Source organism: Psittacula echo, assembly GCF_963264785.1.
Source record: "Psittacula echo genome assembly, chromosome: 4".
Taxonomy (NCBI): Eukaryota; Metazoa; Chordata; class Aves; order Psittaciformes; family Psittacidae; genus Psittacula; species Psittacula echo.
Window position 1 is genome coordinate 29,199,930 of NC_137738.1, and position 26,083 is coordinate 29,226,012.

General features: G+C 38.9%; 3 protein-coding genes across 4 annotated transcripts in view; 1 reads left to right on the forward strand and 2 right to left on the reverse strand.

Moving 5' to 3' along the window:
* Positions 1-16,536, forward strand: part of TARBP1 (tRNA guanosine 2 -O-methyltransferase TARBP1) — a gene marked incomplete at its 5' end in the record, with an annotated part of 34,785 nt that extends 18,249 nt beyond the window's left edge. Inside the window, 14 exons of the mRNA XM_080616985.1 lie at positions 8-196; positions 3,278-3,477; positions 3,618-3,689; positions 5,272-5,392; positions 6,759-6,869; positions 7,411-7,560; positions 9,375-9,461; positions 10,040-10,236; positions 11,200-11,281; positions 12,079-12,250; positions 12,495-12,686; positions 13,547-13,671; positions 14,789-14,925; positions 15,991-16,536. Coding sequence (XP_080473111.1) covers positions 8-196; positions 3,278-3,477; positions 3,618-3,689; positions 5,272-5,392; positions 6,759-6,869; positions 7,411-7,560; positions 9,375-9,461; positions 10,040-10,236; positions 11,200-11,281; positions 12,079-12,250; positions 12,495-12,686; positions 13,547-13,671; positions 14,789-14,925; positions 15,991-16,150 — 1,995 coding nt within the window. The 3' untranslated portion in view covers positions 16,151-16,536. The remainder of the gene's footprint in view (positions 1-7; positions 197-3,277; positions 3,478-3,617; positions 3,690-5,271; positions 5,393-6,758; positions 6,870-7,410; positions 7,561-9,374; positions 9,462-10,039; positions 10,237-11,199; positions 11,282-12,078; positions 12,251-12,494; positions 12,687-13,546; positions 13,672-14,788; positions 14,926-15,990) is intronic.
* A 411-nt stretch (positions 16,537-16,947) lies between these two features.
* On the reverse strand, positions 16,948-18,476 carry COA6 (cytochrome c oxidase assembly factor 6). Its single transcript, XM_080616368.1, has 2 exons — positions 18,199-18,476; positions 16,948-17,199 (listed from the first exon to the last, which is right to left on the reverse strand). The coding sequence occupies exons 1-2, from the start codon at positions 18,340-18,342 to the stop codon at positions 17,104-17,106; spliced, it is 240 nt and encodes a 79-aa protein (XP_080472494.1). The 5' UTR covers positions 18,343-18,476; the 3' UTR covers positions 16,948-17,103.
* Positions 18,477-25,309: 6,833 nt separating this feature from the next.
* SLC35F3 (solute carrier family 35 member F3) overlaps positions 25,310-26,083 on the reverse strand; it is a gene marked incomplete at both ends in the record, with an annotated part of 168,597 nt that continues 167,823 nt past the window's right edge. For both annotated transcript variants that reach the window (XM_080616883.1, XM_080616884.1), the window contains one exon: positions 25,310-25,554. In XM_080616883.1, the coding sequence (XP_080473009.1) occupies positions 25,310-25,554 (245 nt within the window). The remainder of the gene's footprint in view (positions 25,555-26,083) is intronic.

The following is a 26,083-nucleotide window of genomic DNA, read 5'->3' on the forward strand; positions in this document are numbered from 1 at the left end:
TTTTCAGCTTCTGGACACCTCAGAGCCTCTTTGCATAGAAGCATTTGATTTAGGTTGGAAAATTATATCTTCTTTGAGCAACACACAACTGATATTTTGGTCCAATCTAAAAGCTTTTGTTCGGTTCATCTTTGATACTGAGGTTCTAGCTGTTGCTGCAAGTGCAAAGGGTCAAGCATATGCCAAAATAAAAGAGGTCAGTTTTAAGAATTCTTTTTTGGCAAGAGAACATAAATTTTATCTGGATCTAAAAATGTGTTTTATCTCCTATTTTCACTTCAGCTATTGTTGTGAATATATCATTTCCAAAAGGTATTAGCTTGACAGTGTTAAGAAAAAAAGATCTGAGAATTAAATTGAGGATAAACAAATCTATTGTTTGTTTTTGTAACAGAAAATTTAAAGTACTATTTCTTTGTTTTTTAGACTGTTCAGTTTCATCTGCATTGAGAAAATTGGTTTTTCAGTCTTGCTACTTTATTTTTATATTATGCACTTCCTCTTGAATGTTTTGTTAAGGATTTGCCACCTGAACTGTCACAAACTATTAATATTCTGGAACAAATATGCCTTATTCCAATAGTTCAGTTTTTATGAAAATACTTTCTTAAGTTAGAAGCTTTCATAGATGTTGCTGAACAAGACAACACTAACTGCTTCTTTAAAAGTTTTTTTTTTTATCCTCTGGGGTCCAGGTGTAGAACATGGTAGTGCTGCCTCCACAGTCAAGAGTTGTATGCAACTTCCTGTACTCCAAAAGTTTTTGTGTGTCGGGGTGTTCTTTTTCCATTTTAGGTCACTAAAACCGCATTCAATATTGAGATGTTAGTTCACCTTTGCTTTATATACTAGAAAGTTGTCTACTGTTTCTTTTCTATGTAATCTTTTTTGGGTGCTTTTGGGTTTTTTTGCCTTTTTCCTTTCTGAGCATCAACTAAGAGTTTGTGCAGAACAGTCACAATGACTGCAAGACTTTCACCATAGCAGTAATACATTATGTATTAGTTACTAGGATGCTTAGACTTAGGTCTCGTGCTGCATTGTACTTGGCACAGAAATCATACGAGGAGGGGTTGCAGTTTTGCTTAAAGTCACCATAAGTAGCTGTGTCCTGGTGTCACACTTGTATCTGTAAAAATTAGCAAATGTCTCCAGCTTTATTTTCAGCACAGACACTCCAAAATGATGTGATATCTCCAGGTTTAACTTCAGTGTCTTAAAATGCAGTCCTTTTTCCTCTGTTCTTTTTGAAAACTTGATTCAAATGGCTGTTACTGTCATGTATTCTAAGCAGTAGATAAGTCTTTGCAATTGTAGTCTTCATATGGGCATAAGCCAAGATACATATGCTAAGATGATAAAATACCCGTTCAGTTCTAGGAATTGGTTAGTTTTTTCTTTCAATGAGTATCTGTAATGGATAATTATATGCTCAGTATTGTTGTAACTGATGAACTTATTTTTCTTTGATCTTAACTTTGGTTTAAATTCTTAGTGCTACTGTATTAACATCAGTGTTAGTATTTCAAGCATTATGTAAGATGTATTTTGCCAATGTTGAGCATCTTGAGTCTGTGTGACAGCTATCCCATTGTCTGCAGTGGGACATACCATGACAGCAGGCAACAAGGAACTAAGGAAGGTCTCCTGTACTCAACAAAGGGCATCTGGTTGAGCCACCTTCTGCCCCTTCATAAGAAAATGAAGATAAAGTTCCCAAGCAAGTGTCTGCTTATGTATATTCTTATGCAAATCCTCAGCGGTCTCTGTTGCCATTGACCCCTTGTGCAATGGCTGTATAGTTTTAGCTGAACAGAAAGGAAAAAATGAAACTCCTTGATACTAATTTGTCACAGAAGCATAATTTTAATTTCATCTTCCACAGTGCACTCTGCCTTTTCAATCCTTAGAAAGGGTGGAATAGAGGGATGTTGTTAAGCCAGAAAAGGGAATATTGCTATGGTAAAATCCAGACGGACTTTGACAGAAGTGCCCAGAGTACTGTGTTCTTAGGCTTAATTTCTTCTGCTGCACTTTTCCTTTGTGCTTATTTGAATGTTAATTGTGCTAGAACTTAAATTTCTTTTGTGCGTGCTGGACTTTTACTATGTTCACGAAACAATTGAAAGGCATTCCAGGATTGAGAAATGTGTGGTAAATGTCATGCTGCTTCCTTCCACATGAAACGCGGTAGTTCAATTTTGGAATTATTAGGACAGTTACAATGTGTGTCTTTGCACTAAAAGAAAAGTTTGAATTCTTTGTAAAAAGACCAACTGTTACTAGGTTGTTGGTTTGGTTTTTTTTTCTCCCAAAAAGTGTTTCTTCAGAGAGCATTTCAGTATTTCGGTTTAAGCTCTTCTGGGGCTTCTTGGTACCTTAATCCTCAGCAATTTGGAACAGCTTTCTCTATAAAAACTGAGTTACTGTCAGAACTGTTGCATTCTCAAAAGGGGATATTCAGAGTGGAGAGGAGAAGCAGCTTTGTCTGGAAAGAACTGTCACACTTCTGGAAAACCGTTCTCCTGGACAGCTCTAACTGATGTTGTCTATAAAGGAACTCATAAAAAAACCCCACCTGTTCATTCTGAATCTCCCTGTCCTCTCCCAAATGCTTCTAATTGCTTAGAAAAAATTTACTTTGTAATTGAAGTTTACTTTTGCACTTAGCCTGGTGATGGGAACAGGAAAGAAGAAATTGGGGGCCATTTTCATTGTTTAATTTTTTTCTCTTTCTGGAGAAGTTCTAGGCAGCAGTTTTGTTTGTCTTAAATATGCCCTACTCAAAACCAAAAAATAAGTGACACAACACATTTTTCCACTTGAACTCACATACAAACTTTAACTTCAGCATGAATGTAACCCTCATTAAAGAAGAGAATTAGTGATTTGGCTGCCTGTGGAAGAAATTTTGTTTATTTTCTTTCTCAGTCAATAAGGATTGATTGAAAACACCAGGTTTGTACTCATGAAGTAAGCCCAGGTAGCATTTGTTACAGTTATTGGGGAGATTTGTGTGAAGCAGCTGATGTTTCATCTGTTTAAGCAAAGAACAGTTCTGTCTTCTGTTAATTTAATCATATAACTGGGCCAGTTGTTGCCCATTCACCTGCCCTTATAATCAGAGAGTTGTAGATAGATTTCAGACAGCATTTACATGAGCAGAGATAGGATGCAGAGATGATCGGACCTGTTAAAATAGATATCACTGCAGTAGTATTCTAGTAATTCTAGTGCTTCTGAAAACAAGATTTTTGAATCTTTTCTTTCTTTTCAGATAATTTTCAAGCTGATAGATATGTCTACTACAAAGACTGGAGTATTCAATGTAGTCCTTAGTCATTGTTGTCAATCTTGGATATTGCCCACTGTTGATGAGAGAAGTGCCTTGACAAATGCTTTCGTAAATGCTGGAAATTACTGTGAACTTATCACTGAGGCTTGTGTCTTTGGAACTGTATTTAGGAAAGATCAGAGGTATAAAAAACATCTTTGTGATGATATTTGTTACCATTTTGTGCACTTTGTTTTCTTTTTAACCTTGAGATAACTATTGAAAGCAATTTTTGTATGGTATTCTGCTAATTTTGTTGCTTTGTCTTCTTGCATCTGTGAAGACTTATTCAGGATGTGCATGCCTTCATAGAAAATCTTGGAGAAAAATGTGCAGCAAACCTTGTTACAGAAAGGTAATGATTTGGAGGATATATCTTACAATATTTAGTGTGAATTGTGTGTTCTGTTACCATTGATGCTACAATAGAATAGATGCTGGTTTTGAAGTCAGCTTCTTATCATAGTGTCTCTCAAATTGGATGGGACCCATAAGGAGTATATTCATAACTTTATAAAATATTGGTAAAAGGGACATACATTATATTCATAATTCATATAGTGGTTACTGGATTATTGAATTGTTTTTTTGTCATTTCACTACCACCTTTAACTCAGTAAATGAAAGAGAAATAGTTCTAACATAGTGTTTTGAGAAGCGTTAGTAGTTGATAAAACCTGAGCTTTTAAAAAATCTGCTGCCAAAGTTCACTACTCCATTTTAATCATAGAATCATAGAATAGGGTTGGAAAGGACTTTAAAATAATCAAGTTCCAACCTCAGTGCCATGGGCAGGGACACCTCCCACTAAACCATGTCACCCAAGGCTCTGTCCAACCTGGCCTTGAACACTGCCAGGGATGGAGCATTCACAACTTCCTTCGGCAACCCATTCCAGTGCCTCACCACCCTCATAGTAAAGAATTTCTTCCTTGTATCCAATCTAAACTTCCCCTGTTTAAGTTTTAACCCATTACCCCTTGTCCTGTCACTACAGTCCCTAATGAAGAGTCCCTCCCCAGCATCCTTACAGGCCCCCTTCAGGTACTGGAGGGCTGCCATGAGGTCTCCACGCAGCCTTCTCTTCTCCAGGCTGAACAGCCCCAACTTTCTCAGCCTGTCTTCATACGGGAGGTGCTCCAGTCCCCTGATCATCCTCGTGGCCCTCCTCTGGACTTGTTCCAACAGTTCCATGTCCTTTTTATGTTGAGGACACCAGAACTGCACACAATACTCCAAGTGAGGTCTCACGAGAGCAGAGGGGCAGGATCACCTCCTTCGACCTGCTGGTCATGCTCCTTTTGATGCAGCCCAGGATACAGTTGGCTTTCTGGGCTGTGAGTGCACACTGAAGCCGGCTCATGTTCATTTTCTCATCGACCAACACCCCCAAGTCCTTCTCTGCAGGGCTGCTCTGAATCTCTTCTCTGCCCAACCTGTAGCTGTGCCTGGGATTGCTCTGACCCAGGTGTAGGACCTTGCACTTGGCATGGTTAAACTTCATCAGGTTGGCATCAGCCCACCTCACAAGCGTGTCGAGGTCCCTCTGGATGGCATCCCTTCCCTCCGGCGTATCAACCGAACCACACAGCTTGGTGTCATCGGCAAACTTGCTGAGGGCGCACTCAATCCCACTGTCCATGTCACCGACAAAGATGTTGAACAAGACCAGTCCCAAGACCAGTCCCAGCATAGATCCCTGAGACTTGTAGATAGAAGCAGGGGCAGGTTATGTGGAACTCACTAGTGTTCTTCATCAGCAATGATGAACAGACTTTAAAATTCTGGTTCTGGGTATTTGCATGTAGTCTCACTACAGGAAACTTGATGGCTGAAGGTTCAAGATGATGGTTGGTGCTTTTTTTTTTTTTTATCATTTAGGAATTCCCCATCTCTAAAAAAATAATTTTGATTATTTTTTCATTTGTATTTTACAGTACACGTCGAGATGATCACTATGTTCGGGTTTGTGCTATTAAATTTCTGTGCTTGCTGGATGGATCAAATACCTTGCATAAGACACTCATGGAAGACATTTTCATCAAACTACTTGATAAAGTAAACTTCTTTTCTCATGCTGTGCAAATGTAATGTCAGTACAGTTACTAAAATGCAAAGTGTTTACAGGTGACAGGTTTATTTACAGTAGTCTGTCAGGGTTTGTCCAATAATACACTTTTTTTGGGTTGTAAGGCAGAAATTACTTCAGCCAAACAAAAATGGTGAAAATTCTCTCAGATTTATTTCTCTCTTTTTAGTGGATGTTCTGACTTCATGAAACATTATCCAAATTGTAACCATTTTTGCATTACAAATCTTCCTTTAGGCTGCATTTTGAAGCAACACATTTCACTTTAACAATTGGAGACTACAGACTAACTTGAATTGAGAGAGCTATTGTCTCCTTGGAAGACCTTTATGAATAGATTTAATGGGGAAGGCTTGGGTCTCATTTTCGTTTATATCATATCTGCTTATGCATTGGCATGAGTCAGTGGTAAATTACTACAGCTACTATTGGAACATCACCCATGCATTCTGGTACTATAGAATTCTGCTTTTGTCTGAAGAACAAGAAATGGGTGGTCCTTTGGTCCTTCATTCTTGTCAGTTAGCTACTGGAGAAGAAAGGATAATATTTGTGTTGTAAGTTTGATAAAGTGGGAGAAGTGAGTTTTAAAAGTTATTTCATTACTTGCTTAAATATGAAGCTTAAACATGTAAAAGTAAAGTGTATTTGCATTTTAATAATAATACAGGACTTGGATCAAATTATTTTCTTTTTTAAAAGTAAAAATAGTTTTGAGTGTCACGTATTTTGAAGACCATAGGGAAAGCTATATGAGAACTTGAATTTAAAATCTTTCAAAAGCTTTATTTATCTGTTTTCTGTCATGCAAAACATCTCTATTGCAGAATATCAACTTCTGTCTCAAAGCTAGAGCTGTAGTTTCAAGCTGATCTTGATTGATAGCTTGACTAAATCTTTTTTTTTTTTTAATGTAGACAGTAAAGTAGAAATGTTTTATATACTCATCTCTTCAATTAGGATCTTTAGTTCTTACATAGCTAAATGACAGATTGAGTGCTCATGCTCCATTTTATGTAGTACTGTTTTAATTTTTCATGTACAGTAGGTGCTGTAAATTCTTAAGCTTCTGCTGTTTGAAGAGTCTTAATACTTTTTTTTTGTGCTCTTAACTAAAAGTTCTAGTGGAATTGTATACTTTTTACCTTTCTGAACTTCTCATGGACAAGCTTCAAAATTTATTTCTGAATAAATGAAATTAATATATTTTTCCGAACTTTTATATTTAATGCTGCTACTAGGTATGCAGTAGGTGCTGCTTTCCCAGTACAGTATATTTCCATGTATTCAATTTTAAGGGAAGAATATGCAAAAAACTTTTTAATTTGCTTTTAGGATGAACAGGTATCCAGATCTAGAACACGCTATTATGCAAACTCCTTACAGCATAGAATTAAAAACCGGGTATGGCAGACACTCTTGATTCTTCTTCCAAAGCTTGACCAGGTATTGCTTTTTTACTATGAATTCTTAAATAAATATCTCCTTTCAAGGATAATTTGGTGTCATGCAAACTGCATATGTTAAATTGCAGCACAGTATAAGGGGCATGCAGTTTCTGTGGATGATGTAGAAGTTTTGTGTAGTTTCATTCTTTCTGTCTGAATTCATTGATTTATTATGCATTTTTAGAGTTCACTTGAAAACTGGTTCTTGGACTTGTGAGTTACAGGAGACTAGATCATGCCTGTTAAAGCTAGCTAAACTCTGTGCTGAACGTCCAGTTTAAAGGGTTTCATGTAGTAAAAGTGTTGCTAGTTTATGAACACTCAGAATATTGAAAAATCTTAGTTTCAACTAACACTTCATAATTGAATAATTTAAAGGTATAATAAAGAAATGAGATGGTTCTAAAATGTTTACATCTGAGTATTAAAATATTTCTAATATTATGATAAAGCTGAGAATGTTCTTTTATTTAGATTTTTTTCCCCTTTATGGAAGTAACTAACAAGATACCAAGTGATTTATGATCTTTTTTCCTCAGAATTTTTTGTGTGGAATCCTTGGCAAAGTCTTTCAGGCTGGATTTGGTAACAATCAGGCATCTGTGAAATACTTCATCGAATGGATTGTTATCATGAGTCTACATAGATACCCCCAATTCCTTAACAAATTCTGGGATTGCTTTTGCTATGTAAGTAAGAATTTCAGCATTCGCTTGAAGAATAATTCAAAGAGGGTGCAGTTCGTCACCCCATACCTTATTTTCTATGTATTCCAATTTCCCTTTGGAAGCAATGGGTTATTGAGCCAATCAAATTAACTTGGAAGTGGGTCTGAACTATAGTCTGAGATATTTGTGATACAGAAGTAGCTGAAGACAAATGAATTTTTCCAGTTGAGATTTCTTGAGTACATTTAGGTACTGCTCTGAGCATACTGAGTTGGAGTACTCTTTGCAGTCACAGTTCCATCAGGAACACATGGATGCCCTAGATTCTGAGTTTGGGAAAGTGCAAAGTCACTTGTGGTTTCCACACCCAGCTTTTGTCTTCTGCATCTTGTTTGTCCATGGGAACATGACTTGCATAACACACATTCAATTTTTGGCTTGTAATATGCACTTCTCTCATAGTGCAGTTCTGTAATGTGGTTCCAAAAGCTGGAGGCAGAGTTTGAATTATGGCATCCAAAAGTTGTAAAAGGGTTGACTGAGGAGAACTGACTTGCTACCATTTCATTTTTACGTCTTGGATGATTAAGTAATCATCCATAAGAGTTGACTTGTGGAAATAGTAATTGTCTATATTGATATTCTTGAATTTGATAGCATTGTATAATTTGGGCTGAGTAGAACATGTATATACTTGCATCTCCTCCAGTGTGTAGGAACACATTACTTGCAGTTGTGCCTCTACTGAAGCTCACCACTCATAATAATTAAATGTAGATGTCTTCTTTTTTATCCAATAGCCTAGTTGCTACTGTAGTTTTTAAAACAGCTAAACAGTCGAACAAGAATTAAATTAAAAAACTATATACATACATTTTTTTGCCCCAAACGAGGGAGGTTTTTAATACTTTGCTTGCTAGTAGTGCTTGCTGGGGTTTTGTTCTGATTTGTCTTTATTTTTTCACCTGCACAGGAGAAAAAAAAATCTTTCCATTTACAATTTATACTTTTGCATATATATACACACATATAAGTATACAACTGCACAAAGATGCCTTGTCATGCCTATCTGAACTGAAGTGTTGTAAGGAACGTAGCCTTTTCCTATTTGAGTTCTTTTTAAAAGCTCATGCAGTTGGAATTACTGTCACTTAGTAGATGATGATGTGTTGGATTAAAGCAATCTCACGCTGATAGCAAATGCACTGAATCACAGTGGGCCCATTCAAACAAACAGCAAGCAGAAAAGATGTAGATTTATGAAAAAGAAATACGGATTGTATTTTCAGAGGCTGTCCTGGAAAACAGTGACTCTGAACAGGTTTTTCAGGATCATACTGAAAAATAAGCTGCTTGAGCACCCAGTGCAAAGCTGCAGCAAAATGGATGAATAGGAAATATATCTGTAAACAGAAGAGTTGAATAGAAGTGTGGAAACTCATTTCTTCCAGTACAGAATGTGGGTGAGGCAGCTACTAGGCTATTTTGTTCTACATCCAATACCCATGTGTGTGATGACATGAAAAAGTGCAAGCACTAAAAAGAATCCCTGAGGTTTTTATTGGGTTTGGGGTTTTCAGAGTAAGGAGCACAGCAAATTTGGGTTGAATTTTAGCTTATTTACACTGCTGTGTATGTTGTTCTGAATAGTGTGTTAATAAAATGCAAATAACATGTTAGGAAAAATGAAATCTGAACTTCATATTTTAGTAAATTTTGCTATGGAAACACATGGGTTTTGTTAATAGTGTGGTATTATTGCATGTGCAGAACATGCTTTGGAAACTTTTAGGATATAATATGCCTATTTCTTGTTACATTCTCTTTTGCTTTAGGATGAAGAAAAGCTTAAAACAAGCATCTGCACATTTTTATCAGTGTTATCACACTTTGACATCATTCTTCAAAATACCTCTGAGAAGGTAAGTTTGACTAAAAGTGTTCATTCTTTTCCAGTTCCTCTGTGTATGGATTTCTGAAACGAAATCCATTATTGCAGTTTTTCAAAGGTTCAAAGGTTTTTCAGAACCTTTTTAATACCTGCTTCCTACTAAGGTATGCTTTGTATGGAAAACACTGAACTTTAAAATAGATTATGAGATACAGTCAGATGTTACATATCTGTAGCAATCCAGGCATTTCTATTATTTTTTTTAATGTTTGCATACATTTGCAAGATCAGAGCTAGAAAATCAGAAGTAAACAGAGGCTTCTGTGTATGCAGAATTAATAATTTTTAAAACAAATTAGTGCATTTTCAAAACACTTGTTAGGGCGGTACGTCTGTGTTCTAATGAAAAAGAAGGAAGAAAATCAGGACCACATTATGAAGCCTGGTTTTGCACATCTACATACTGTTAAAGCTTCTGACTTTCTGAAATGCTGTTTTTTGACTAAGCCACTGTTTCTTGGGCCACTCTTCCCTTTCTACTTTTGAATGGTACATTTAGCCTTAACATATAAATGAAAGAATCATTGGGTTTTGTGTTTTCTTTTGTAGAAACCAGCCTTGAAGAAAGCCCTCATAGTTGTTCTACAGTGGTGTTTCAACCATAATTTCAGCGTTCGACTTTATGCATTAATTGCCCTTAAAAAAATCTGGGGCATGTGCAGAATGTCGCATGTGGAAGAATTTGAAGCTCTGACACCAGTTATTGAATCTAGCCTTCAACAAGTGGAAAACATGCATGGTACAGGGTTAGTAACATTCATCTTGCTTACTGCCTAACATTATTCTTCTGAGCTATTTGCAGCCTAATTTTCTTAAGCAGCACTTGATAATTTCTGTGGGAGTTTATGGGGTTTTTAACTCTGTTAAAATTAATTATCAGCAAAGTAAATGAAGTCATAATTCAGTGTAGCATCACAGTCTGAAAGCACAAGAGATAAAACTCACGGCATGTTTGAACAGTGCTCATAGTTTAGAGGTGGGGTAAAAAAAAAAGTCAGGGGTGCTTAATTTTCTTATATGGTGGATTTTAAAGCAAAAAAATTAATTCTCCCAAACTTCCTGATACCAGTAATTTCTTAAATATAAAAATCCAAAATGTTTTTTGGTGTTAATACTTGAAAAAAAAAAAAAACTTCTGTGGGAGGAAAGTAGATAGGGAATTTAATTTTGGATGATGATTAAATGGGCTCTACAGAAATGCTTTTCTGCGTCCTGATTTGGAAATAGAGCAGTGAATTTGATTTTGTACTCTGTGTGTGTGACTTTATGTGTGTGTATTCTTATTTTTTTAGCTCTGTTTTTAGGAGTTAATGAAAAATATTCAGTTTCCGACAGTGGTGTTGTCAGCCAACATAAACTCTATTTTTCACAGATATAAGTTGTAACTAAACTCTAGGCTAGTATTCAGTTTCCTCCAGAGGCCTACCTAGATAGAACACTTTCTTGTGAAACTTGCTGCTTTTGATAATAGAATTTGGAGACATGTTACGGGCCTTCCTTGAAACATAAGTAAAACTTATTTCCTGCATATTGGGGGTTTTGTTGCTGTTATTTGTAAATGGGTCCTTACTTAATTGTTGAAGTATCTTATTTCCCATACAGTACATAATAAATATGATCAAGTTGCCTTATTCCAATTTGATAATTGAAGAAAAAATTCCATTACATTGCCCTTTTTGTGCATCTTGCATTACTTTCTGCAATTTCAGGAATGCTAGAAGGAACTGGCAGCGAATCCAAGATCACTTCTTCTTTGCAACATTTCATCCACTTAAGGATTACAGTCTAGAGGCAAGTCTGAAATTATTGCTGATCTTTGTGTAGTTTTACAACTATGTTTTTATCTTCCTGTGTATGTTCTAATGTAGGATGAATAATGATCAATTATTATTCATTTTAAACTGAAAAATTACTTCACCTAATTGTGATGGATTTTAGACTAAGGCTGCAGCTTAATTGTCTAATTAATACTGTGTTAAAAACCTAGGCTAGTTAAGAAGTGGTGTATTTGATGAATTTGCCCATCTGTGGGAGTTAATCAGGTTTTATATGTGTGACTAGAAGAGGTACTTCTAATAAATAAAGAGCATCTACTTAATCACATGTAGTTTGTTAGGATTTTTAAGGCTTCCGTTCTTAGAAGTAACTTTTGAGGATGCTTAAAATTGATGTGAATGAATACAAATCTGTAACTTCTAGAGCACCTTTTTCATCTCTTCTTTTTGCTATAGTGAATAAACACTAAGGAAAGGAAGGCAGGCAAAAATACTGGTGCAGAGGAAAATAAGATATAAAGGAACTAAGCTGAAAATACAAGATAAACATGAATGTGAAAAGGGGTATGTGTGTTTAAAAAATGTCTAACTGGAGAGTGGAAGAGACTAGATCTATGAAAATTTGGGATAGCACTATATGTAAAGCGATCAATGAGAGATACATTAGTAAGTTATATCAAGTACAAAGAAAAACAAGTATAAGATCATAGAATGCTAGATAAGATATGTGTGGTAAAATTACTAGAGATTAATTTATTATCTGTTTCACTTGCTTTAGTGGTGCTCTGCTAATAACACTGTGTTACACTGCAGACTATATTTTACATTCTTCCCCGCCTTTCGGAGCTTGCTGAAGATGAATGGATCTCGCTCTCTAAATTCGATAGATTCACTGACATTCCTTTGCCACCAGCATTTCAGTGGTATCATTCTCGAATAGAACTTCATGATCTGAAACCAAGTGACTGGTCTCAGCAAGACATGGGTAAAATATAGCTAACCTATATTAAATGTAATTATTTGTATGTAGTAGCTGTATACATCTGTGTTCAATCTGATCTCTGTTTCTTAGCTGCAGTAGACTTCTATGTATGTGACCAGAGTATATACCATAAAATAATAGTAAATGACTAATGGTGTCTACAGAATTACCACTTAGATAATCTTTACTGAAACAATAGTTTTGCGACCACTTGCCTATCTGCATTGACTACTAATTGTTTTTATAGGTTCAAGTTCAGCTGAAACAGATAGCCAGACAGAATGGACTGATGTTCAGAAAAAGATTATACCCTGGAAAAACAGTACTCCTAGTTTAGACCTGGAAATGGTATTTCAGGACCGTGCTGCTAAACTTGGTAAATCAAACAGCAGGCTGATTGTGGTGGCTTCTCTTATTGATAAGCCTACCAATTTAGGAGGTAAGATTGATGGCACATCTTATTTTAGACCAGTTGGAAAACTATTTAAGTACTGCTCAGAGAAATAGATTACTATCTTGGGGAGGCGGTAACCAAATGAAATACTACCTGCTTCAGAAGAAGGGGTCTTCTAGAGTTTCATTTCAAGGGGGAGTTGAGGGAGGAGGAATTACACATAGCATGCATTAATTAAATAGAACTTTGCTGTTAAGTTATGCTCAGTTTCTTACTGCTTTTGTATTTTTTGTTACAGTTGAGTTTTTCAACATTGTATGTAGTTAAAGGAAATAATTTGCTTTTACGTTCTTTTCTGTAACAATTAAGCCAAATCTGGTAGACCTACTAGTTTCTCATGATGTGGACAGGAAAGTGCCTGCTCCCGATCAAGTGCTTTTCACAATGTCATGCAAGCTGTGATATAATAAATCCTCCAAATACTTCATTGCATTGTACTTGCTGTTAGCAGTTTAAATAACTGCAGTGAGACTATTAATGAAAAATAAACCCACAAGCTGGTGCTGTCTGCATTGTAATGTGTCATTTTCTCAGTGTAATGTCATTTAGCAGGTATGGGGTTTATGAGGCTTGTAAGCTGACCCATTACTCTGTAGAAGCACATTGTCAGATATAATACTTTTCTAATTTTTATCTTTCTGATAAGTTACAAAACTTTTTCCCACCTTGGTAAATTATATGGAACAAGGTGTGGCTTGGAAAAACTGATGTAAAACTGATTAAAAAATAGAGGACTAAAGTAATAATTTCTCTTGGATTTTTTTGCCCTTTCTCAATTGCTAAAATATTCTGGCTTTGTGTTTATTTTCTACACAAAAAAATCACTTTAATTCTTCTACTTGCAGGTTTATGTCGTACAAGTGAAATATTTGGGGCATCTGCACTAGTTGTGGGCAGTCTTCATTATATACAAGATAAGCAGTTTCAGCATCTTAGCGTTTCTGCAGAGCAGTGGCTCCCCCTTGTTGAGGTGAATGGAAACATTTTAATAGCTCAGAAGTGTACTGTACATCTTCAGTTCATCAAATGTGTAGTTCAGAGTCTTCTTTTATCTGGTAAAAATGAACCTTTTATTTAACAGAAGCTCCCACTGTTATCACTGAGACTTAATCTTCAGTATTTTGGTATAAAATTTGGCTCAATCGCATAAAAATCGCTTATCACAGCAATAAGAAATTAACATTATTTTTAAATTGATTGTGTGAGCTGTCATTGTTACCCTATTTTTTATAGTGGTGAGTTGGAATTTAATGTTTATTTATAAATGTTCAACAATGCTTTATTTATCTTGCTTGCTCCATTGCTTTTGGTAACTTCATGGGGATGATCTCTGAGCTTGCCTGAAGCTAACTTGTGCCAAGCTTTTAGAACCTATTATCTAGCTTATAAAAATGAGGGTTTCAATCTATATGTTTAGCATTTGGTAGAAAATGTTTGTGATATTTTATAATAATCAGGTTTTTTAACTCAGAATAATGGAATGCAGATTTTTCACCACCTCCTCAGTGTTTATGTTCAGCCTATTCAGATTTTTCTTGATAGCTACAGTGTTTTGCCTAAAACAGAATGCTGATGGACACGTGTTGTCATGCCTAGTCTCTGCATAGAAGTGTACTGATGACAGAACTTCTGCATGAAGGCATTTAATATGAATAAGCAATCCAGAGAGTAGAGTGCAGACAATTCTTCACTGCAAGCTATCACAAGTTGTAATGAAGGCATGTAAGGCAACTCAGCCTTGGTACTGGGTGTTGTATTGTTTTGGGAAGGAATTCCAGGTTAAATAACTATGCACTTTCTCCCTGTGATTCTTTTACATTCAGATGTAAGGCTTGTAGCTGTCAGAATCATAGAAAAGCCTTTTTGTTCATTGCATTTGTAGAGTACGGTTTTTGTGACCTTAACCTTGTGTGCTATTGCTGAAGAGCTTTTAAAACGTTAAGCTACGCATATGCCCAGAGCTTTTGGAGATAAAAGTCATCCATCTTAAAAACAGTCTAAGTAAATTGATTTTGACAGTTACTTCAGAAGTTTACAAATGGTGATATTTCAGTATTTGTGTATTTCTCTCTGCTTCTGATGGACAGGTGAAACCATGTCAGCTTGTTGATTATTTACAGCAGAAAAAAACAGAAGGCTACACTATTATTGGTGTGGAGCAGACAGCTAAAAGTTTTGATCTTACAGAATATTGTTTCCCAGAGAAGTCACTGTTACTGCTAGGGTAAGAACACACACGTTTTTGTAAATCTACCTCTTGCAGTCCATCCCTTCCAGTAGTCAGATTTTGGTCATGTGAAAACCAAGTGGCAGTGGTGAAGGTGGATTTAGAGTGCAAAGTGATCATGGAGACAGCAGAGCTTGGCTTTGTGTGCTAAGGAGTAGGTGGTGCTGGTATTTGCTTCTGAATGATCCTTCTCCTCATACTTAATACGCTATCCATACGCTGTAACTACTTTTTTTTATGAGTGGAATTAGCAACAGCACAGATTATAGTTTTCCTGGTGCGATAAGAGGTACCATCAGTTCATTTCAGTTATTTGGGGCCCTGTGTGTGTAGGCTGCAGTTTGCTCAGCAAGAAGGGGGCTGCCTGTTTACTCTGCTTAACTTGGTGAGGACTGGAGCTGAGTGGAAGCATGCACAGCTGGGAGATGCTTTAAAAATCAAGGATGAGGCACAAGACAAAGTAAGTTTCTGCAGTACAAGCAGAAGCTGGGACAACCTCAGAGAAAAGCAGTAATCAGTTCCTATAGGCAAGCAAGCCTCATGTGACAAAGGGAAGGCTACTTGAAGAAGTCTAGAGGAAAGTGCCTGCAAGTCAGAAAGCTGCTGAATTGTGGGGTCACCAAGTGAGACCAGGAATAAGGGCAGAAATACTGGGTTTTCAAACCTTTTTATATGTAGCTTCTCTTCAGAATGTAGTTTTCATAATTACTTTGTTCTCTTCTACTTAAAACCACAGTTCCAATTACCAATAGATAACCTTTAGTAACTTCTGGTGTGCTCATTCTGAAGAGGTGAAACACTTCCAGTTCAAGGCTCCAATCAGTCTCGACATTCCCTCATACCAAGACCTCACTGAACGTAAAGTGGGTAGTTAGAGCTTCGCTCTTGTGCCAGCAGCTTCATGCCCAGATCGTTTCCTATACAGCTGTTCATTAGTTTCAAAAAAAGGCAGAGAGGGAGTCTTCATATTGGGTGTTCAGCTGTTGCTGGAGCAGTGAACTGAATTTTTTTCTGACATGAAAGCTTAGTTAGGTCTCCCGTGTTTTCTTTTTTCTTTACTAGAAATGAACATGAAGGAATCCCAGCAAACTTGATTCACCACCTGGATGTCTGTGTGGAAATTCCTCAGCAGGGTATCATTCGATCCCTCAATGTTCATGTAAGCGGAGCTCTGCTGATTTGGGAGTACACAAGGCAACAAGTCATCAAGCAAAAACAGTAAAAATAACTGTCAAGAGTTCTGTGCCTTATAGTACAGAGGGGTGACTTCCTATGGTGCTACAATGTGAAATTCTGAATAGGCGAGATATAAACTCAGGGTGAATGGGGATTCTTCAGTTTTGCATGTTTTGATCTCTGTAATGTTCAGACTGACTTTTAAATGCCTTAATAATACTGTACCTCCTTAAATAAAACTGTTTCATTGGAAATAAATACTATTTATATTGCATTTGGTGTGGGGTGTTTTTTTTTTTTCTACTATTAGAACATCAGTATAGTACGTGAAGAATCCCAAACTCAAAAAATAAGTTTTTCCTGCAGTTACTTCAATTGTGATGACCATGCTTGAAATGAAAGTGGTGCTTTCCTGGAACCTCAATCAAAACTTACTGCAGCTAAAGCATTTTATGCCTCCAGCATGTTTTTCAAGGTAAATTCACTTACTTTAAATGCCACCCCCTGCATTAGGTCTTCTAATAGCTGCTGTTTTATAAACTGATGTCTGACTTTACCACATATATCAAACTATTTTAAAATACAGTTTATTGACAAATACAAATCGTATTATACCACCACCTCCTTTTGACAAGGAAGTTGGAATGGACTTTTTATCTTAAGGAAAAGCTGGTTAACTTACTGAAAAACAGTTTTATTGTTCTCTTCAGAATTATATTACATTATTAATCATTTATTCCCATGAAACAATTTGACTAACTGCACATTCAAAACCTTCATTTTTGAATAGCCCTGCACCATATTTCTTTGACTTATTCTCATGAAAAAGCTATCCACGACCATCTTTTCCCAGCAGACACCTCAGACCTGGTAACAGGAGCAGCAGTGTGCATTTCAGGAAGACAGTTGGGTTACCAGTTCTTGAGCTGAAGCTGTCACTTTCTCGTGCTTTTTCCTTACATAGTTATTCTCACTAGATTCATTTTGAAAGCAGAGTAGCTAGGACTTCCCAGCAGCTTCTGGAGGATGATATCCTTCTGTTTCAAGCTTCTTTTTATATTTTAAAAAGTCTCTTCTTTTGTCAAAATATTTAACCTGTTTGAAAAGAGAAAAGATATTTGGAAGAAACTGGCAGAGAAAGAGGCCTTGTGCATCACAAAAAGAATAAGGAATAATGACCAAACTTGAGGAGGACTTTAACTCAATACATTAATTAGGAGCTTCTTGCTCTGTTGAAGAAATTAAGAGTGGAGTATTTGTTTTGTGGATTTTTTTTTTTTACCATTTTGAAAGTGAACTTAAGTTTCCTGCCATAACCACCCCATTACTTCTGTAAGCATCTGATAAAACCAGTCTATTGCTTTGCTATTTTTACTGTGAAACCATCATCACTAGAGATGATATACAGCAGAAATGCAGCGTTCAAAGTGTAAGTCACTACAGCAACTGTGAATGTACTTGGGTTTTTGTTACCGACTTCAGTCCGTTCAGCCTGTCAGCCACTGCTGTTAGCACAAGAGCATTTAAAAAAGTTAAGAACTACAGCTTGAGCTTAGAGAAACTAAAAGGCACAACATGAGTGGGCTATATGGAAGTCGATGGTTTACTGTGAAGTTACACTGCATGAAGAAGGGAATGCACAAGGCATCTATCTGATGCCAGTCTTAAGATGCCATGCAAGTGCAAGCCCTATGTGTGGCCTCCCTTCTGTACTAGCCTTTCCTCTTTAGTAACGTCTGTGCATTTCCACAAGCTTTTGAGCATCTTTCTGAACTTAATTTTAACTAAACAATAACCCTGTATACTTGCGTAGTTGTGTGTTTATCTGAAAGTTTGACATTGTGATTTTCTTTCCCTTTATACCATGTGCTTTGATCTACTTTTCACAGCTCCTAGGTTAGTTAGGGCTCTGCTCAGGAGCTGTAATTTCCCTGCAAGACTAAAAGCGTGCAAACCAAGTTATGTTTCGAAGGTGCAAGGCTCTCCATGAGAAAGCGTTAGACAGCACGCGTTCTCCAATGCAAGAACCCAGAGCTGCCATCATTAACGCGGTAAGTGGAGGCCGAGGTCGCGCCCGGAGCGGCGGCTGCTCACCCACTGCTGCGGGCACAGCGACTCGAAGGACAGCCGCAGCTTCTCGCACTTGGAGGCATCATCCCCGTGGCTGTCCAGACACTGCCAGAACTCGTCCCGGGCCCCCCAGCAGGCCTTCCTCTCCTCCATCGTTGGCGCCGCCATCTCGCTACCGACCTGAACGCAAACAGCGGTGTGTCCGAGCGGCACCGGGTCGGCTGCGAGCCGGTCCCAAGGCACCGGGGGAAGCGGCTGCCTGAGAGCACTGCCGGGCGGCAGGCCGCAAACCAGCACCGCCTCACCCGCCCGGCGAAGGTCACAGCCCCGGAAGCGATGCGGCGCCTTTCCTAGTGCGCACGCGCAGTCCTGGGCGAGATTGGTCACGGGACGTGGTCGTCATGGGGACGGAGATGCGGTATCCCCCCGCGGGCCGTGCCGTGCGGTGCCGTGCCGTGCCGTGCCGTGCCGGGGCTCCCCAGATCGTCCCTTCCCAGTAGTTCAGTTCCCCCCGCCAGGCCCTTCAGGGTTCCCGCTTAGTGAGAGGAGAGCTCAGCTGAGCGGCAGCACCGGGGAACAGCCCTGCAGTGCTGATAAAGAACACCCATGAGCGCACTATGTTCGTTATTTTATTTGGGAGTCGGTGGTGTTTCCTCGTGGCAGTCCCTGCAACCGAGGAACTGGAAGTCTTATTTTATGCATCATCATTTGCCTGGCAATGCGGGGCAGTGTTGCAGTTTGGAAAGCGATCACCCGTGTTGCCGTAGCCACCCGCTGCACTCGTGGGAAGGGTGGCGTTTTGTTAGCTGGGAAGAGCCCAACTCTGCCGGGTGGAACCACTGCCAGCTCCCATGCTGATGGCTGGTGCTGCTTTGGGTGCACAAGGCCGCTCGGCAGCCGGGCCAGGGAGCGGGTGGAACTGCCGACCTACCTTGAACTGGTTTTCCTTCTCAGCATGCAATAACAATTCCCACTGGTGGTTATGGGCATGCTCGTCTGGTTCTCCTTGCAAATGGCTCGCTTACTTCTATACCTGGAAAGGTATTTTCAGAGAAGACCAAGGGTTTGTGCTTCTTCCGCAGAGTACCCTATAAGCCAGCCAGTTCTGGAGGGGATTTCATTGGTTGAAATACCTAACCAACCTCTTCGAACGGAATCTTTTTGAAGCAAAGCAAATGTGACTGCTGCTGTACACTGTAGAGTATATAACAGCCCATGTTCTCATCCCTGCCTATTTGCTTAGCTACCTCCTGTTTGTTAGACTGTGATAGGTAAAAGACAGAAGTGCAGTAATTTAACATCTTACAAAACAGGGGGTTTAAGGTGAGTGGAAGCCACTACAAAAGTAGAATTTCAATTAATTTTTTTCTGTTGAAAAGAATTAATATAGAAGTAAATTTATATTACTGCTTACTTGGAACTCTTTTGCACTCAAGCTTTTGCAAAGCAAGCTTTTACAATCATGAATATTGAAAAGAAAATGAATGTTAAGTCTCAGGACTGAAACATGATAATAGGAAACGTCAGTAGTGTTTTAGATTTAAAAATTTATGGTGCATGTAATGTTGTTTTGTTACTGCATTGTAGAAACGGAGTGAGTAATATGATTATGTATAATTAATCACAAAGCCTGAATAGCACACCTGGGATTTGTGATAGTTTATTCTTTAATGATCTGTAGCTGAAGAAATACTCAGTGGACACAATTGTAAATAACTCCATGTAATGGATATTATGGAAATTTAATGATCTGGTTTTAAGAAAGTGCATGAATAGAAAAAAGGTTTCTCTAATACATTTTTAATGGCAATATTTCCATTTGGTTAAACTGCTATCATAAGGAGGTGGATTTTTGTTGTTTATTAGCCAATTCTATTTATCTATCTTTAGTCTCTTACTTTTGGGAAATATGCCCAGTAAGTAATAAATGGGATATTTATAATACCGGGCAGAGGCAAATGTTCTAGAAAGAGGGGAGGCTGAAAAAATTCCAGATTTGTTAGGTGCACTGCTGGCCACAATTGAAGCCTTTGAATTACATTTCCATTTAGCGGTTAGTGAGATAGGGGTTATTAAAGAAATAGATACCTGTCTAAAGAATTCATGTTGAGTTTTATGAATATCCTTTTAACAATAACCTGCTTTAACGTCTTTGGATGAGTTAGCAAGAATTTAGGGTTTAAATGAATAAAGAAGGAGGAGTGTATGAGGAGAAGGAAAACCGTAGCTTTTGTTTGGCAGCCTTACCAAATCTATTTTCTGAATCCCTAAGAAAATGTGCATTATAAAGTTATTTTTCAGCTAACTGGAGCTCTTACCTTGATTTCCTTGTAATGCTGTCTTTGCTGGGTCAACAATGCTGTGTCTTCGCTGTCACACTAGGGAGTGCCAGTGTGGTATGAACATCGAAAATTAAGCACATGGCTTGGGACACTGAGATGGAGACCTGGCTGTGTGGGTGCATCAATTAGCACAGGAGGGGATTTGACTAGGAAGAGCTAAGCTGTCTGTGCAGGCTGGTGTGGACACAAAAGGATAAAGAATAGACAGAACAGTGATTTTTGTCTTCTCCAAATCTCAGTTTAGTGATCTGAAGCCTGCTGAGAAAAGGTTTCCTTGTCTTTGTGACAGCTCGTGGACGTCAATGGAGAATTCCATGGAGCATAGTCTGAAAATCAATAGGCTACCTAGACAAGTGGCGATTATGACCACCAGGGAGTGACAGAGAGGTTGGAACTAGATGATCTGAAGGTCCTTTCCAACCCTAACTATTCTGTGATTTTATGATGAAGAAAAAAGAAAAGCTAACCCAGCAGCTAGAGGTTTAGGATTCTTCTGAGTTGACAAAGTAATTCACACTAATTATAGGCACTGGTTTTTAATGACAATATTCCATTTTTGTTCAGTTGTTAGGAAGTACGAAAACAGAAGAAGGAGTATTTTGGGAAAAGCAGTCAATGGTAAGGTGGGAAGACTAATTCTTACTCTTCTATTGACTCCTGATTAGCAATTGTCTAAGCCTATGAAGGATGAGACAAGCTTGCTTTGCAGCGATGTTGATGCTCAGCCTTTTGCAGGAAAGCTAAATGGGAAACTGGGAACCTGCCTGTTCAACAAGCAGACTTCAGGTTTCAAAGCTATGTAAATGAAAGAAGGAAACCCATCTTCTGAGTTTCATTTGGATGCCTTCACATTTCTGTGGCATGTTATGTACTAAAAGCGAAGAAGTGGTTTCTAGTTCTCTCTGAGACTGAAACACATCCTAAAATTCTTTCTAAAAAATCCAGCAGCATTCTTGCATTCAAGTATTGTATTTAATCATGCATCAGCTTCACCCATTACTTATAGTCACTATAAACATTGTCTGTGAAGTGTAGGTGTACTGTACTAGATGGGATTGCTTACACATGCACAAAGGCAACATCATTCTCAAACATGATATTTGTTCTCAAGATCAATATCAATTTTCTTAGCAGCCAAGCTAGCAAGTGACATGCCTTTGACCAAATCCAAAATCACACAGTGAAAGAGATGGTTTTGTTTACAAGTCATGAAGCCATTTAAAATGTGTAATTGGCCAAAAATCACAGGGAGAGTATTAAGCAACTAACTTACTCTGCTTACTAGGCTGCAGTCGTTTTGAAGCTTGGCAGCTTCAGAAGCCAGAGGGACAGAGAGAGACCTATTGCTGGGAGATAGCAAAGCTATGTTCACTGACCCATAATGGACACTCATAGCCAGCAGCGCAGGAAACCCAAGCTGAAGTTCATGTTTTATAAGTCCTTACAAATCTGTCTGCTTGGACCTCTAACAGGTAGAAAAGAGAAATGTGAGGCTTACTATTTTCAGAAACATTAGTTTGAGTTACTGCTCCTGTCCTTAGGACTGTGATTTCCTCTTAAAAGAATATTTTTAGGCTGCAGGTGCACATCTGTTCATTTGACTTCCTTTTTGCTTTCACAAGACCTTTCAGCTCCTTTTTTCGTTATTTCTCTTTCTAATGTTCAGGACTTTTAGATAAGGTGCAGGGATTTTTGAAATGCCCTAGAACATGACAGCTGAAGAAGAAAATCTCATTGCTTCTCTTTTAATAGTTTTGAGCTAATTAAATTTACCCATCAAAATCTATTTGCTGATAGCAGTTTCTGCTAAGACAGCTTGCATGACTTTGAAAGAAGCTTCTGTGAAAGGATTGTGAAAGAAGGTTCTCAGTCTTGGCCTTTGCCAAGAAAGAAGTAGCTCAGGTTTGGAGGCCTTGAAAGACTTGGTTCTTTCTGTAGGACACATCAGGGGCATGGAGCCAAACTCCTTATAGCTTATGACTTCAGAGTAAGTACGCAGATCCCATTTCTTCAAATGGATTGTAGCAAGGGACAGGTGAGCATCTTCTCTTGGAAAATGTTTCTCAAAGGCATCTCTGTCCTCATACTGTCAGCAGCTCTTCTATGCTCCTGCTTCACACCAGCTGCATTGTCCCTGGCTTCTGTTCTTTCCCCATTCCTTGAAGAAATCCCTGTCCCAGCCTGCTTTCTGAGTCCATGTAGTCCAGGCGCAATGTATTGCCTGAAGAAATATAGGTAATTTCATCTGATTAATTTGTCTGTGTGTAATTTACAGTTGCTCAACATGGGTAATTCTAGTTTGCTCAGCTCCTACTTGGGAGAGAGTTTGTAATAAAGTGCTGTTTGAAATCACAGCCCTTGCATGTATTTAGTCTGTACTCAGGAAGGATAAGCCAGCAGAAGCAATGACAGTTGCATCAGGCAAATCACAGGGTTTTCCTGATGCTGCTATCCATTCTGGTGCATAAACTCCCCCGCAATCATATGGAATGTTAAAAAATTAATCTGTCATTTTAGTAATAGACATACATGAGTTGCAGTTTTTAAATTGGCATTTAGAGCCTTTTGGATACCTATGAGACTGCATCTAGCACACAGTGAAATGGAGTGCAGAGATAACAGAAGATGCCACTTATTTGGACTAAGGAAAATGGAAGGACTATTTGTACATTCTTCTCTGGCTTTGCCTCAGGCAGGGGGCTTGGGGAGGGTGTGGATTACTTCAAGGATGACAAAATGATATGCCCAAAGATGGAGTAAAGTTTAATATGACAGCTTTGAGATCAAGTCTCTCAACCAGTTATTAGAGTTGTACCTGGGCTCCTGTCCTGTGCCTTACCCTCCCCTGCTTCCCAAAGAAATAGGTTAAAGATCCAGGTGTGTAAGACTGAGTGGGACAGTGGTTCTGAGCAGCTTCCCACAGCCTCAGATTTTTGCCTGTGTGTATAATCTCTGTTAGCGAGTCTTTAGTATCTGTTTGGTCATGAAGAGATTATGAAGATATGGAGAAAAAACATATAGCCTGGGCTACGGCCTAATGGTTAATGTACAAATTTGTGTCCCATCCATAGCCCTAAATACCTGTTAGCATATGCATGTATGGCTGCTCACCAATGGTTTCAAAGGAAGCTCAGCTTTTCTTTTGGCCCGCTTCTGCTGGACATGTTTCCTGACTGATGCCTGACATCAGCCTTCCAGAGGGATTTGTCCAGGAAGACTAGAGCAGACTTTGCTGTCGAAGACAGACTGGCAAGCAGTGAGAGACTGGCAAGGGTTGCATTCTATCCCTTTTGATCGCTTTGGCCCAATACCACCCACAGTAAAACAGGAATAGAAGTGCAGTCAAGAGAAGGAAACAGATAGCATTGACTGAGGCTGAGTTTAAAATCTTTTATTATTTAGCTTTGCCAAACAGATAATGGAATCTGAAGTTGATTTGCTAAAATGTTTTGAAGTGGATGCCACCCCTGCCTGAGACAAAGGACCTCAGTGGCAGCAGGGACCCTTAGGCTATGGCAGCAGTTCAAAAGAACACTTTTAATTTTGTATGCAACAATGTAAACTTCAAAAATAGTAAACTATAACCTTTCCCCCCCACTTTTTACATAGCATGTGATCTATCACAGATAGAAATTTAATGGCGAACCAAAATCGCGTAAGTAAACATCCTGGTGCTTACAAGTTTCATAAAAAGTGTTACATTTGATGTAAATATCTCACATTTTTACTCTTAACACTCACAATTATGGAGTAAAAGCAACTGGTGATTCACCCCCTTAGTCCGTGCTCTCAGACTGTACGTCAACAACCACGCTCCTGCCAGCCCCTTTGATCGTTTTTGGTTGGCTTGTTCCACACATGACCAAGACTTCCCCTTCCTCACACTGGTGTTAATCAAACGCAGCTTCACACAGGGGTAAAACCTGTGCAAGTGAGAAAAGAACCAGGTCTGCTGCACGCAAACATACGTGTTCCCACAGAAGCCACGGCGTGTATGGGGTGCACGTCCTGATGTCAGTGGGAATTTGGGGTCCCCCGGGGCCGCAAGCCTGAGCCCTGCCATTGCAAATGCCTCCTGGCAGGACCTGGTTCTGTGTGGATAAAGACAAGAGTTCTGTAGAAGGCACTGGATTTCTCTTGCATGATTTTAAACGTGGACTACAGTCATGTGCAGAATAAGGAGATTAGGGCTCTAGACTGCTTTCTCTTTAGTGCTTTAGTGCAAGCATTTTTAGCACTTAAATTTTCTCCTGACTGCAGCGCAACGTGCGCTCATCTACATAGAGTGATTTCCAAACCTCCTCCCTTCCTTCCACTCTTCTCCCCATCTTCCAGTCCCAGAAAGTTTCCCTTTTGTTTTCCTTGACAAATTTCAGAGTACAGCTCTGGTCAAAAATAAAGGTGTGATGTAGCATAGCATTTGTTTCTTTTAAATCACAGTGTGCAATGCATCATTCAGTACCTAATGTTCAAATGTCTGCCCTGCATTTCATGAAAATCATTCTTTAAAATAACCTATGCAAATATATTTTGACTATATATTACATTCATTTAAAAAGAGAAGAGAGGTTCTTGGTTTGCAGGTTTTTTTTCAGTGTACTACTTAAGTGAAAGGTCTGATGTGAAAAAAGTACAAGCAAACTGGACATGCCAAGATTCAATGCCTTAGATGGTGATCATATCAAAACTGTACAGGTATGTACACCATGTTGGACAGGTGTGCTTCTTTCCAAGAAAAGACCTTTGCATCATCATAGATAAGGTTAACCACAAAGTTTTGTTAAAAAGAGCATTTAATGAGCAAAGGATGACATGGAGGGACGAGTTCTTCGGCTTTTGTTAGGCAGTCCTGAAGCAATGTCTCCATTCCCTTCAGGGATTTCTTCCTTCTTCCGGACTTTGAGACGTGTGAGGAGCTTTATTACCCAGACGTCCCACTCCTCTGGCAAGAGCAACAGGAGAAAGCCCAGGCCAATAATGATAATGGCGATCACCCGGACACTGTTGAAGACAATTTCACTCGTGTAGTGATCAACAACTGTGTGGGACATTGAACAGCTGTTATTACATGGGACAAAGCATTAGGACAGTATCCCTATCCCTCCCCTTTGCCTCCCCAGCTCTGGAGGCTGGCTTCAGCAGGAGAACATGGCCATGGAGGCAATTGTGGCAGGGACACTACCCTTGCTGCTGATTTAGCACACAACAGGGTATGGCCCCCTTCAGAGCAGGCAGAGCTGGCCCGTGGGCTCAGCATGCAAAAGGCGTTAACACCTGGAGCTTGTTGAGTTATTGTCTGCAGTGGCATCTTCTCCCTTGCTCACCGACAGCACAGGAACTCCCACTGAGGTCCAGGTACACAGAGAAAGGTCATTTCCCTCCCCAGCACAGAAACTCCTTCGTGCTAATTTTAATTCTCACCCTGATGGCCTCACTGAGTAAGAAACCCTGTGGACACTGAGCCATGCACATGCTCTGTGGGATCACACCGCTTGGTACCAAAACCTGCTGAGGCAGCCAGTGGTGCCTGGCCCTTCGTGCCTGTAGTCAGCACAAAGCTGGGAGCT

Excerpts from the sequence above, each read along its gene's own strand:
- COA6 (XM_080616368.1), bottom strand. The coding sequence starts at position 18,342 with ATGGCGGCGCCAACGATGGAGGAGAGGAAGGCCTGCTGGGGGGCCCGG. Across the intron at positions 17,200-18,198 it reads CGCTGTGCCCGCAGCAGTGG|GTTAAATATTTTGACAAAAG; the intron begins GTGAGCAGCCGC and ends CTTTTCAAACAG.